The sequence below is a fragment of the Microtus pennsylvanicus genome, chromosome 4 (genome assembly GCF_037038515.1).
Source record: "Microtus pennsylvanicus isolate mMicPen1 chromosome 4, mMicPen1.hap1, whole genome shotgun sequence".
Taxonomy (NCBI): domain Eukaryota; kingdom Metazoa; phylum Chordata; class Mammalia; order Rodentia; family Cricetidae; genus Microtus; species Microtus pennsylvanicus.
The window spans coordinates 133,526,515-133,541,304 of NC_134582.1; the positions used below are offsets into that span (position 1 = coordinate 133,526,515).

Sequence of the window (14,790 nt, forward strand, 5' to 3'; positions counted from 1 at the left end):
TTGGAGTTAGATGGGATGATTTGACTCCCTCCCTCCCCCGCCTTTAATGTGTTCAGCTTCATAGGTAGGTCTTTGAAAAGACTTCCTGAGAAGGAGAAAACAATGAAGGTATTACAAGAGGGAGATTATCACTAACAATCTTACAAACATCAGGAGCTCAGGATAATATCTTTATTAACTAATGGTATCCACAGCATAAAGAGGGGAATCCCACATCAAAATCTGACCCGATTGAGGCAATTCCCCAATCAAGGTTTTCCTTTAGATGACACTGGTCAGATTTTGATGTGGGATTTCCCTCTGTATGCTGTGAATACCATTACTTAATAAAGAAATTGTCCTGAGCTCCTGATAGAGTAGAACAGAGCTAGGTAAGGAAAACTAAACTGAAAGCTGGGAGAAAGAAGGGTGGAGTCAGAGAGAAGCCATGTAGCCCCATCAGAGATAGATGCTGAAACTTTTCCTGGTAAGCCACAGCCTCATTGCCATACACAGATTAATAGAAATGTGTTAAATTAAGATGTAAGAGTTAGCAGATAAGAACCTAGCACTAATGGACCAAGCAGTGATATCAATAATATGGTTTCTTTGTGGTTATTTTGGGTTGGAGCTGCTGAGCAGTGGTAAATGAACAAGTGGCCTCTCTCCAACAAATTGGTGCCAACGTGGTTGACTAAATCTATGTGAAAAAAAGCTTGGAAAAGAATTCTAGACACAGAAAAACAAAGTTTAGGTGCATTTTTTCAGCTGGAAGCTTGCTGCAGCTCCTTTAAGAGAAGTTTTGCTGACTTAACAGCAGCAGAAAAAAGCTCTATGGCTTTGAAATGCTGGCTTTCTGGGCTGTTCTGCCAACACAATCTCTGGCTCTTTCTGGAGAGTGAACATTTAAGTGGGGCTTGTAAACAATGTATTACAAACTTTTAATGGCTCAATATAGACCCACAGCATACTTGGAGATGGGTAAATGTATACGGCTTGCAAAGCAGTGAACAGGACTTCCACCATGTTGGACTATGTAGAATAAGCAGAAAGACCCATATATATCCTAGCAATGCTGCATCTTAGATTCTTAAGAAGTGCATTGCATTTTGAAAAGTACTTCTGCTCAGAAAATAATTACAGATATTCAATAAAGACGAATTCAGATGGAAAAGACCTCTAAATGGGTCACAGTGTTGGATAAATGTATGTAGACTTGAAAGAGAGAAGAAAAAATATAGATAGTTGTAAAAGGAAGTAAAAAAACACCAAAGTCTTTAAAGGGAAAGAATATAGACAAGCATGGATTAAAGGGGTAAAGATAACAAAATAAATATTAAAAAGTAATAAAGTAAAAACAAGCCATGTAAAGATGATATACATACAGAGAGTCTGGATTATGTATATTATTGTGTTTTCTTTGAATTTTTTGATTGTGAAGGAGCTAAGTACAGAGAGACATTTCATTGTATGAACTGTTAAGTTAAACCAACATATATAATTATATATATATATATATATATATATATATATATATATATATATAAGGTATCTTGATTTCAAAATATGGATCTAAGAATATGTTGCTTTGGAAAAGAGGTTCTTCTTTTGTTTCCACAGAGGATGAGAACTTGTGGATTGCTTCAAGACTAATATGGTTTGATACACCAAGACCCCCTTAAAGGTCACTGTAAACAGCCCCACCCCCAATTACTTCACCCAGCTGCTGACTGAGATGAACCTAGCACACGTGATACAGCATGAAAGACTAAATTAGCAGCACCCACAATCAGCAGGAAGTAGTCTATAGAACTAGGCCCATTTTCCCAAATATTGTCTATAAATATTTGTTTATATTTAAAGAGTGATATGCTATAAAGATGGATACTTTGTATTGGTATGGATCTTGGTTTATTGATGCAAATTTAAGTTCAATTCTGTTATATGCATATTTCTGCTCTTGATTAAAGTATTGTATGTGGCGCTCATTTAAAAATGTAATGTATAATTAAGAAATATAGGTTAATAGATAATCATCTATAATAGTCAAGCTCATAGTCATGTTAGTTAGATTTTCTAGATGTACAGAGATGTATTCAGATAAAATAGGGATTCTTCAAATCTTTCAAAGACTACAGAATATGCCATTTAAAGTGTATTAAAAATTTAGGACTTTTCATGACATTAAGACACATCTGCTCCTAGCAGCACCAAGCTACTTCAGAGGATGATGGGCATTAAAGAGGTTCCTTATGGAGTTTTCTAGCCATTTGGGCAAGAAACTGCTTTTGCCTGGACTGCTTTATGGTATGCTGCATAAACTGGACATGCAGGACCCACAGAGAAATGAGTGTTGAGCTTACCTTCAGGATCCCTAACCTCAAGTTAGGAAAGAGTCTGCCAAACATTCTTCATGACACAGAAAAAAGTGACTGACAAACTGCCAATATAGGCAGGGCTGTCTTTGAAATTTCCTACTTCTTGGAAAAGTCTGCTGGATACTATAGGGCAGTAGGGTTAATATGGATGCCCCAATGATACAGAAGAACTTTGGGTGAATGTCCAGGCAATGAGATGTTGTGGAAGTTGCTTACAATGCACTTCCTGTTTACTTAAGTAATATTATAGCCTTCTGAAATCTTAGATGGAGTTGAAAAATATACTTATAATTATAGTTTTTCTTAGTTATGATAAAAGATAAAATAGATATAAATATTGTAACTGTAATTCTTACTTGATACCTGTTTTTCATATGCAATTTTACTATGTTCAAATTAAAACCTTCCTTTTAATTTAACAGAAAAGAGAAGGTGATGTGGGAGTCCCCTCTGTATTCTGTGAATACCACTGGTTAATAAAGAAACTGTCTTGAGCTCCTGATAGGGTAGAACAGAGCTAGATAGGGAAATCTAAACTGAATGCGGGGAGAAAGAAGGGTGGAATGGGAGAGAAGCCACGTAGCCCCGCTGGAAATAGTCACTGGAACTTTTCCCAGTAAGTCACAGCCTCGTGGCGATACACAGATTAATAGAAATGGGTTAAATTAAGATGTAAGAGTTAGAAGATAAGAAGCTAGAGCTAATGGGCCAAGCAGTGATTTAAATAATATGGTTTGTGTGTGATTATTTTGGGTCTGAGCTGCTGAGCAGCCGGGAAATGAGCAAGCGGCCTCTGTCCAACAAGATTTGCATGTGCTTTAACTATTAATTGATGTAGAAAGGCCCAGCTTGCTCTGGCTCTGGCCATTATCATATCTAGGCACATGATCCTGTGTCATATAAGAAACAAAGCTAGTCTATGGAGTTTATAATACAATCTACCTCAAACAGCTGAGCAATGTATTTCAGTACTTGTCATTCAATGAAATACATTTAATGTGCAAGAACCCAGCACCAGTGATATCAATGCCTTTTTAACCTAGAGTTTAAGTACAGTACACGGATATTATAAGAGTGATTACTCATGATGGTAGTATCTATGTTTACTCATTTAGGTTTCTATGGTTTCAGTTTAAATTTAAATAAATTGGATGGAAAATTTTAGAAACCAGTTATTCTTAAGTTTTAAATATGTGTCATTGTGAGAAGTGGATAGCTTCAGGCCACATTAATCTAGCCAGTCTTGGTCATGAGTCATTCCATCATTGAGATTAAACTCACTGAATGCTCTCTGCCTGGTAGTCAGGCAGTAGTCGTCTTGACTACCAAGCTGACTGGCCAAATAACAAACACCACTTGTGTTTAAGCAGTCCTTTTGTTCTTACCTGCATTGTTCTCACTAGCTAGTGTAGCTAATTCCTGTAATAATTATGTACAAACTAAAGGTTATACATATACATAAGGCAAGTGTGAAATCCAGCTTGTCATCTGACATGTCAAGTATCTACTCGGAATCTTACAAAGTATGAATTACTGTCTAAACTTTGGAAGCAGCACTATTCATAGCTGCAGAAATATTGAACTCTCATGTGAAGAAATAGGTTTTCATCTGTATTCTGTTAATGTTTAATTAAGAGGGATCCTCGATAACTGCTTCTGTCCAAATCTAACACCTGCCTATACCCTGTGCTCTGTTTCCACTGGAGCATAATTTCTATGTGCCATTCAACAGTCACGAGGGGAATATAGCAGACATGTAAGAGCAGTCTGAACACAGCTAGTAGCTATAACTCTTTAAGTGAGGAGATGGGAAAAATTAATGGAAATTTTACACATTCTCTCAGAAAATACAGTTTCACTGATTCATTAATAACTAGTGGAATGCATCAGGCATTGCTGTGGCAGGTGAAAATTTCTTAGGAGAACCAACTTAGTAATAGTTTTTGCTGAAAAGTAAATGACACAATTTTAAATGGATAATTAGAATAATTTGTTGGGTCTTAAGGTACAGTTTTAATTAATATTGACAGTTTTATACTGGGAAGAAAAATACTTATTGGACAAATAGTAGGATTTAAAATGCAAAAAACTGAATTAGAATTTGTTCATTGCTCTAGTCTTAAGTTCAGGTTGTTCATGTAAGAAATAGACATATTTTACCTCATTTCTGTGGGAGTGGGATGACTAAAAGCACACACATTGTTTATTACAATTACTGGTAAATGGTACTTTGTCTATATTCTCATTTTTACAGAATTACTTCTGATTGATTTTGAACATCAAAGACATTCAGCCACAACTCAATAAATGTCAGTATCATGTTTGCAGAATGCACTTTACATATTTCACTTTCAACTGGCCATAGCTAGTATGCCAGATGATTCCATGATTTGCTAAAACTACAGTTAAGAAAAGACTGGAGCATAATTAGCACGTGACAGACTTAGTAGATGTGGCTGCTAATTTCTTTGTGTGTTCCTTGTTTGTTCGTTCAGACAGGGTCTTTCTGTATAGTTCTTTCTTTTCTTATCTGTAGTAAAATAAAATCCCCCTCTTTCCCACCCTCTAGCTACATCTCTCAGTTGTTTCTTTTTTTAAACCATCTTTCTATGTCAAAATGTAGCTTATGTCATTTTTTCTACCTTCATGAGGACCATACTTCTTTTAACAATTTTTATTGGGAAGCTTGCTAGTAAATTATTCTGTTTAAGGAAATGCGAGTATGTGTCCACTTCTTCCTTAATTTTGAAAGCTATAGGACATTCTTGTTTGTTCTGTTTAAAACACTTTTACATGTTATTCTGATGTCTTTCATGGTTTTAGATGAGACATTTATTTTTATTCCTCTTGATTTTCTCTGCTCCTTTTTTTGTCTATGTACAAGGTTTTTTCTTCATCTTCGCTGGACCATACTGTATACATGCTGTTAACCTAATCTAATGTTTACCTTTTTGTCATGAAAATTGGAAGTTTTCAGTCATAGCTATTCAGATATTTTTTCTACTCTTTTTTCCATCTTTTACAATTTTAATTACTTCAGTCTTGGTGTTCCTTGTGCCTTCTATGTCTCTGAGTTGGAGATTTTGCTTGCCAATTTTTCTATGATTTTCAAGGTAACAGTGTGCTGACATATTTCCTGCTCACTCATTCCTTCTTTGATCCTACACAATCCTTGCTTTAATCCCACTTATACTTTCAAAAATTCAATTATCATATTTCTATACCCGAATTTATTTTGTTAATTAACACTAGAATTTACATCTTCCTCTAAAGATTATGTGTATATTAGGTAATACCAAATTTCCCTTAGTTTCTTAACATTTTTTATGGAATTTTTGAATGGTTCTTTAGTAGGTGCTATGATGTAGCTAAAGCAAAGTCATACTAGTGAGTTTCTGTTTATTACTCATTCTTTCATCTTATAATCATCACATTTTACATATGGCTACATGTTTAGTAGTTTTTGGTTAAAAGGCAAATATTATGAATTACAGGCTATGTGAATCTCATGCACATCTTAAATGTACTGTTGTTCTCTTAAGGGGTTAACACTTCATCCATCCTCCTCCAGAGAGTGCAGCTGTTAACATCCCTGCAATGTTTATGTGGCATTCCAGAATTGTTTACTGGGCCATTTGGTGGTCAGCCAAGGCTTCAGGCAGAGACAAACTCATCTGCTCTGCACGTCACTGTCTTCGAGGAATTTCCTTATTTATCTCCATGTTCTCAGTTTCAGACTCTGTTTTCTGAAACATCCAGAAGGTATTCATTTATGCCCCGTTTTTGTCTCTGGCAATTTGCACTGGCAATTATCACAGCAGTTGTTGATATAATAGAGCCAGAGTCACCAATTCAGTAAAACCCAGCCCATAGGCTGTCTAGCCCACTGCCTGACTTTTGGAAATATTTACTGTAACACAGTGTATACTTCCCCCTCATTTGTATATTGTCTACAGTTACTTTTGCCTGAAAAAGGAAAAATAAGAATAAGATCCTGCATAGAGTAAAATATAAACCCTGTTCTTTCACAGCAAAATCTCCAACCTCTGAAATAGAATGCTATTGAACTTTTTTCTATGTTTTTCCTCTAAAAGTGTAATTCAGTAATCCCGTAGAGGCAGAAACAATGTTTTAGTTGTTAGCAGCAATCACTGTACCAACAGTAAGATGAAGTCCTTGTTTCAGACCAAAAGAAAATGTTGCATTTTAGTCTTTGATTCAAATTAAGTTAAACACAGTTTACTTGAAAGAAGACAGTTCAGTAAATGTCCAATTTTATCTTATGATGCTTTTCATGTTTGGCTTGAAAGATAAAGGATCACTATTTGTGGTAATAGAACTCAGTTTTGCTTTTTGAAAAATAAATATTCTAAACACATCTTGTGTGCATGTTTTCTCAAGGAGTAATGTCTAGGTGGCTCTGTGGCCTTGCTACAGTGCCCCAACCCCCCATTCATGTACCTGTACACCTGTGGAACCAGGAAAGCAGACTCCTACTTTCTTTCCATCCTGGAATGGCTTTGATATATGCTCCATGAGTAACAGAGTAGAGAGCATAAATGGGTACATTTTCACTTCCTGGCTTTTGTTGAAATAAGAGCGGCTGGGCTGCGTCCCCGCACCCGGCTGCCTGCATGGCTAGCTTTACCCGAAATAATTACACGGAGACTGTATTCTTTTAAACACCGCTTGGCCCATTATATCTAGCCTTTTCTCGGCTAGCTCTCGCACCTGGATTAGCCCATTTCTAATAATCTGCTGTAGCCCACGAGCTGGCTTACCAGGAATGATCTTAACCTGCATCTGCCTGGAGTGGGAGAACCATGGCGACTCTCTGACTCAGCTTCTTTCTCCCAGCATTCCGTTCTGTTTACTCCGCCTACCTAAGGGTTGGCCTATCAAATGGGTCTAGGCAGTTTCTTTATTAATAAGAAATCACTCCCACAGGCTTTGACTCCTCCCAGTTTCCACACAAATCAAATATTTAATCAGTGCTTCACTGAAATTTTCATCAACATTTTACCAGCTTTGACATCTGGATGTCTGCCCAATATGTGTCTATGTTATGCCATGTTTCCTTGGAGAAGAATTTTTTCCCCTCAGATTTTTGGTTAACTGTTTATTTCTGATGGGTAATAAAGATTTGTGATTGTGAGGGCTGTCAAATATTTCCTTGGGTAAGGTTGGGTGCTATGTTTGTTTTGTTTCTGATTGCTGCAATAAAACACCCTGGCAAGAGCAGCTCATGGGAGGATAGACTTATTAGTCTCCTAGTTCCAGGTTATAGACCAACATGGCAGGACGGGCTTATTAGTCTCCCAGTTCCAGGTTATATACCAACATGGCAAGGAAGTCACTACAGCAGGCACTGGGTAAATCTCGTCCCATCCCTTCAATAATTAAGAGCAGACAATAGTGTTTAAATGTATTCACATGTGTTGGTGTTCAGGTCACTTAGGCTTTTGTGTTTGATACAGGACCCAGCCTGTGAGGCAGTACTGCCCACATTAAAGGTGGAACTCTCATTTCAATTAACCCAAGACAATCCCTCACAGGCAGGCTTACTGCTCAGCCTAATCTAGGTGATTCCTCATTCAGACTTTCGAGATGGTGTCAAACTGATGACTTAAACTGACTCTGGTAGCTATTTATATCAGTGTGACATGAGTCAGAGTAATTTTTGAAAGCAAGAATCTCAATTGAGAAATTTCCTCTCACTAGATTAACCGTGACAAGGCTATGACATTTTCTTGGATGATAATTGATGGGGGTACAGGATTCACAGTGATCTTAGGTGCTATAAGTAAATGGGCACAACAAGCTGCGAAGAATAAGATAGGAGCAGCTCTCCTCTATTGCCTCTGCATCAGCTCTTGCCTCAAGTTCCTGTCCATTTGAGTTTGTGCCATGACTTCTCTCAGCTGTGATGTGGAACTGTAAGATTCAATAACAGCCCCCCTCCCCAACCAAGTGGCTTTAGGTCATTGTGTTTTCTTATAGCAATAGAAACTCTAACTGAGACAATAGCCAGCAGCACAATTCTTCCTCTGTTAATACATATATACACACATACACACACGATAGAGAGGGAGAGAGAGAGAGAGAGAGAGAGAGAGAGAGAGAGAGAGAGAGAGAAAGAGAGAACAGAAAGACACAGAGAAAGATCACTTTAAGCTGTAGCTTTCCACCCTTGTCCCAAAGTCTCATTTTTATCTTGCAAGGTAGGGGTGGTGTAGCACCCAACTTTAAAGGAACCATGGGCATTAAAAATTCCAACACTTTAAAGTTTTAATTCTCTCAACTCTGACCTCCTATAAGCTTCAAAAAATAGGACAGAAAAAACATTACCCTTTCTCTCTCTCTCTCTCTCTCTCTCTCTCTCTCTCTCTCTCTCTTTTTCTTTCTTTTTTCCTTTCTTTCTTCCTTCCCTTTCTTTCTCTTTCTTTTTTAACATTCCCATTTCAAAATAGAAGAACCAAGGCATTTTGAAGGATAATGACACCAAAGTTGAGTCAGTAACTATCAGGTAAAACCCTAAATCCTACAGCTTCATGTCCTATATTTGGGGTTTGTAATAATATCAGCTGAGCTCAGAAGGCCTTCCTTTTCTGTGACAATTTCTGTCTTAATTGCACTTCCTGTTGCTAATTTCACTTCCTGATAGTTACTGGTTCTATTTTGGTATCATTATCCTTTGCAATGTCTTGCTTCTTCCATTTTAAAATGGAGATGTTTTCTCTGTCCTGCTTTTGAAGTTAAGAAAATTTGACCTGTTAAAGAGTTGGAATTTTTAATACCAATGGATCTTTTAAACTTGAATACTATACCACACTTATGTTATAATATAAAAGCGAGACTTTATGAATAAAGGGTGGAAAGAAAAGTTTAAAGTAGTTCTCTCTCTCTCTCTCTCTCTCTCTCTCTCTCTCTCTCTCTCTGTGTGTGTGTATGTGTGTGTGTGTGTGTGTGTGTGTGTGTTTGTGTATGTATGTTGATAAAGACTTGTGATGGTTAGTGTCTTTGTCAGACCTCCCATTGCTGTGATCAGCAAAGAGCACATGCATGTTCAGAACCAAGGTCTTGTGTCATCACATCAGGCAGCACTGTCTAGAAACCCAATGGGATTTTTAAAATTAATTTTTAGTCAATACACATTCACAAACCTTTTTACTGTTGTCAATATCCCACCATCTATGGAGCCATAACCCCCAACTTTAGAGGCTGGGCATTTGAAAACATTTAACTGCCTTTAAAAAAGGTTTGTAATCACAATAACAATTCCATTTTACACTTAGGAAAGATGATTTTAGGTGATATTTGAAGACGAGGTGGAGGATGTCAATAATGGAAGTAGGTAAACCAATTACTCTGAATATTCCACTGGCCAAGGAATCTCAAAAATCTGACTTAGAGTGATAGCAATAAATTAAAGAAGAATGGTTATTTCAAGCCTTATCTTAATAGTAACATTAAGTTTCATAGAAGACTTAAGAAATTTTAGATTATTCTATGACAAATTTTATAAAGCTAAACTATACCAAAGAGTTGTTTAAATAAAAGTTTATATATTAAATAAGTCACATATAATCCATTTGTTGATAAACACGGGTAGCAAAACATAAGGTATATTTTTTGGTTGTTTCATTGCTTCTTTTGTTTACCTTAATGTATATAACTACACTTTATTCTTGGTAGTGATGATATACTGGGGTTTTAAGCATGTAAGTATTAATACTGGAAATATTTTCCACTGAGATAAAGCTCATACAAACTCATATAACAGTCTTGCCTCTTGAAAACTGCCTTAATCCATACTTTTGTGTATTGGTCAGCTTTCCATCACTATAATAGAGTGTTTGTTAAACAATTTAAAAGAAGAGATTATTGTGATGTATGGTAAAAATGACTTTATGCATAATAGTCAAAGAGGAGAGGCATGGCAGGGAGCACATAAATGGTCACAGTAGACAAGTGTTTTTCATCCTACTATAGTCAGGAAGCAAGAGACCCAAGGCCATCAACAAAATGTATCCCTCCATTCTATCCTCCTGGTAGCATTCCTCCTTCAGCTCATCCCTACTTCTAAAAGTTCCATCACCAGTCCATGAAGCTGTAATCCATAATTGAATTATTCCACTGATGAGACTAGAGCCTTTAGAATCCCATCACCTCTCAGAAATTCTACTTCTGAACATAGGTGCCTCATGGACCATATCTTCAATACATCAAGTTTACCCTATCACCCTTGGCAGACAGAATACAAAGTTGCTTATTCCATTAGCAGAAACTTGACAGAAACATGGGTTACTGCTGCTGTGCCACCTATCTAAGTGGGAAAGGTAGTGTGAGGTATTCCACTTATTGATTTCTAGTTCTTATTAAGATTGCAAAGAGAGTCACCTATTGTATAAAATGCAGAGCTTATGTTCAGACAAGTTAAACAGCCTTTACAAAGTTGTGTACCTTGTGAAAGGTGAGGCCAGAGGCCAAACCTCGTCAAGTCTTTTGCAGGCAATTCTATTTCCAATTCCTTGGACAACCACTGGCATGTCTGGAAAGGTTGAACACTCAGTGAATATGTGAACTGAGTCAATAAATCTGTCTTCCTTTTCATCTATCCACTGTTAGTCCTTCTTTTCTAAAACAAAAGATGATAAAACTCACAATGAAAATGGTTTTAATAAACAGTAAGCTTAATATCTATAGTATCAAGTAATTCTACCTGAGGTAGGAAGGAGCAAGTAAATAAATATTTTTTAAAGAGAATTTGTCTTCAAACTGTAAAGAATCTTTACATTCTGCTTCAAACCACTGTATAATAAACTAGTCTGTCTTTTGTATTTTTATATTTCTTTATTGAATTTTTAAAGATAAAACCATAGACTTTATCTTTTATGAGCAAAGAACATTGGTATATAATTATTTCTACCATTTCTTTTATACCTGGATATGTGAAAGAAAAACATATAAGGCTATTAAATATGGTTATTTATATAAGGTTATGAAATAAGGTTAATAAATTATTAACCTTGTTTAAATAAATACTATTATTTTTTAAAAAGTAGTAAATAATTCTATAAGGTTATTAAATATGTGGACATGAAACTTAACTAAATAAAGAGGGGATTAGTTTGAACCCAAACCTTTCCGGACCTGTGAGTTGTGCTCCAGGCCAGCTTTGCTGCTATCCATGGTCTGTGTATTTGTGTGTTCTTGTTTTGTTCTTCCCTTCATTGCCCTCATTGTTTTAGGGCTACATCTTACCCAACTGAAGATACTTTCTAAAAACAGATCAGAATATTTGTTATATCATTATATAAAAATAAAACCAATCTTGCTCTTAAAGAATTGGTCAGTTTGCTGTTCACAATAATTCATATTCATGTATCAATAGATAATACAAAACCCATGAATTCAGAATGTGAACAGAGGACTATTCCAGGTGAAGGTTATAGAACTTAACTCTGTCATAAAACATTATACTAATAAAAAATAATTATATAACTATAAAATATGGACATTGTCAAAGTATGTTATATTTTATGAATTTTTCTCTTTCTGTATATGATGAACATTTTCCTAGAAATACCACAGATGGTTGGTACCTGTATGCTGACAGTTCAAATGGGAAGTTTGGTGACCTGGCTGACATCCTCACTCCTGTCATCTCACTCATGGGACCCAGGTGTACTTTGGTGTTCTGGACGTATATGAATGGTGCCACAGTAGGTTCTCTCCAGGTACTATATAGCCAATATTGTTTTTGGAAATTTCTCTATAAAAATGCTTGCATCATAATTTATATTGTCTTTAAAACAAGTTTAAACTTCATTAGCATTGTAGTGCTATGCTATAGAAAAAACTCTTCCAGAACTGGACACTTGTGGGTGAAATGGGATTTCCTTTTTCTGCAGCGCATGACTATTTTCTTTCCTGAGGTTGAGGCTCTTGTGAGGTATTATATATACTGGAGCATCCATGGTGATTTCAGTGTCAATGTTGAGAGTATGACATAATTAAGTGGCATGCTATGTGTGCTTTCGCAGTGCTATAGTCTGGGGTCTTGTGTGAGATTATAGCAATGCTGCATTTTTCAGTAGGCTTCTTTCAACTTCTTTCTTTAAGAGAAAATACCTAACATATTAACTTCAGTAAACCTTTCACAATTTTTATTTACAACTAACTTCATTATGCCCATCAGTTAGAGACCTTATTTTTGTTAATTGCACACTGTATCTCTTACAATAAGTCTTTTTTAAGTATTATTTTTATTACTTAGTAATGTCCATAGAAAGCATTAACACAAGCCAAAGACATGATGCATTATTTGCTTGTGGTCATCCAGTCTATCAGCCACACATACGGCAGGATGAATTTGTGATCACAATGCTTACTGAGGAGAGTTGGAGCTATGTACAGAATGGTTGTGTGATCTTCACTTAGAAAGACTTATTCACCTTCTCTGAATTTCCAAACTTCCATTCAGAGAAAACTTTATATATCTGTGCCTTAGTTGATTTTTTTCAGGAAACATGATTTCCTAAATACAAATTTAGAAAAACATGACATTAATATTTATTTATTACTTTTCATACCAGAATAAGTCTCATGATTAGCTTCTGGAAAGATAGTACAAATTCATATGGAAACTTAGAAGGAAATATCATGTTTATTTTCTTTTGTAGTAACACATTTTTATCTATATTTGAAAATTTTGCATCATGCACCTCAACTCCACTTATTTCCCAGTCTTTCAAATCTGCCTCTACGCTTGTCTTGCCCAAAACTAACAAAACAAGACTCTTTGCTCTTTTGTCTTTCCTACCTCTCCCTCAACAAAAAGTCTTAATGCCAAACACACAATTGTCACCATTCTCTACTACCTTTCACATGAATACTTCCTTATCTTCTGTAGACTTCTATGTTGGAGAAGGGAGCCGCTTGTATGTTCCAGGCTGCCCAGCTAGCATAGAACCAAATAATCACACAGAAACTGTATTAATTAAATCACTGCTTGGCGTTTTAGCTCTAGCTTCTTATTGGCTAACTCTTACATATTAATTTAACCCATTTCTATTAATCTCTGTATTGCCACATGGCTGTGGCTTACCAGCTAAAGTTTCCAGTGTTTGTCTCAGATGGCAGATCTATGGCTTCCATCTTAACCCTGCCTTCCTCCTCCCATGCTATAGGCCAAGTCAGTTCTTTATGAATTAACCAATAAAAGCAACACATAAACAGAAGGACCTTCCAAACCACTTTGAGGACCTTGTTGTTTTACAAGACTGCAGTCAAACCATTTATCAAAATGCCCTCAGGTTGAATATGCTGTGTGTATCATTTGCTGTGGTTTTATCTCCCACCATGTTATACCATTGCGTGCTGTTAGTTTATCAATTATGGGCTTTGTTTCTTTTGTCTACTTTTTATTAAAGAGTATTTTTGTTTTGATACTCAAGGTATTGCAACGTGTAAATCTGACTCAATTTTATTTGCCACTCTTTACCTCTAGTAGTTTTTATTTTTGCCTCAATTAATAGTACTCTGACTGCCTCGGGATGATTTAACTCCATTACTTATCTACATTTCTAGTTTCTTTTTCTGTTTTAAATCAGAACATGTCAAGTCCCTTTTTCTCAACTTACTATTTTGTATTAGTACTAAATACATGATAACTTTTTTCCAATATTCATTGAATTATTTTATTTTATATTTGTTCTGAGTATTATTGTCTCACACTTTTGGTTCTAGAATTTGCCTAGAAAATATTAAACTTTTCCCCTAAAAGTTGCATAAGCATATCTTTCTTTAAAGTGCTCTTCTTAAGAGTTTTTAAAATGAAAAAATACAATGTTATTTTTGTAAGTCTCACCTTTTTATGTCAGATTGGTCTTCTAACCGACGTTGTTTGATAGTGTATTTGTGTGCATGTATTTAGTAATGCATTTGTTTAATATTCTAAAACTGCTTAAACAATCTTATGAAGTTGTGATTTACACTTATTTGACATTAGTACTAAAACTGCTTTTTGGGGCTGTGTCAACACTCAGCAGACAAAATTTATAACATGGAAGCAGAAGAAATTGACTTCAGACACCTAGAGGTCATGTAGAAAGCCCAAAGCAATTCTCCTATAACACTAGCTTTGGGGTTGACAAGTAAATCCAGTTAAATCCATAGACTTGGGGTTCAGTAAGAAACCCTGTCTCAAATAAAAATCAGACAAACAAAGGTGGAGAAGAAACACAGACTCCACAGGCATGAATACTCACATGTACACACACACACACACACACACACACACACACACACAATTTCTTTTAGTCAAAAATTTTACTTATTGCTTTCATTAGTAGCATGGGCATTATCAACTTATTATATTTTGTGGCATTAATTAATAAGTAACAAATGTTATTACACATGTTCCTTTTAT

The 14,790-nt window shown here is 35.8% G+C and overlaps 1 protein-coding gene across 2 annotated transcripts in view; it reads left to right on the forward strand.

Annotated features, from left to right (window-relative positions):
- The window catches only part of Malrd1 (MAM and LDL receptor class A domain containing 1), a 598,349-nt gene that overhangs the window by 230,793 nt on the left and 352,766 nt on the right, over positions 1-14,790 (forward strand). For both annotated transcript variants that reach the window (XM_075971104.1, XM_075971103.1), the window contains one exon: positions 11,941-12,097. In XM_075971104.1, the coding sequence (XP_075827219.1) occupies positions 11,941-12,097 (157 nt within the window). The remainder of the gene's footprint in view (positions 1-11,940; positions 12,098-14,790) is intronic.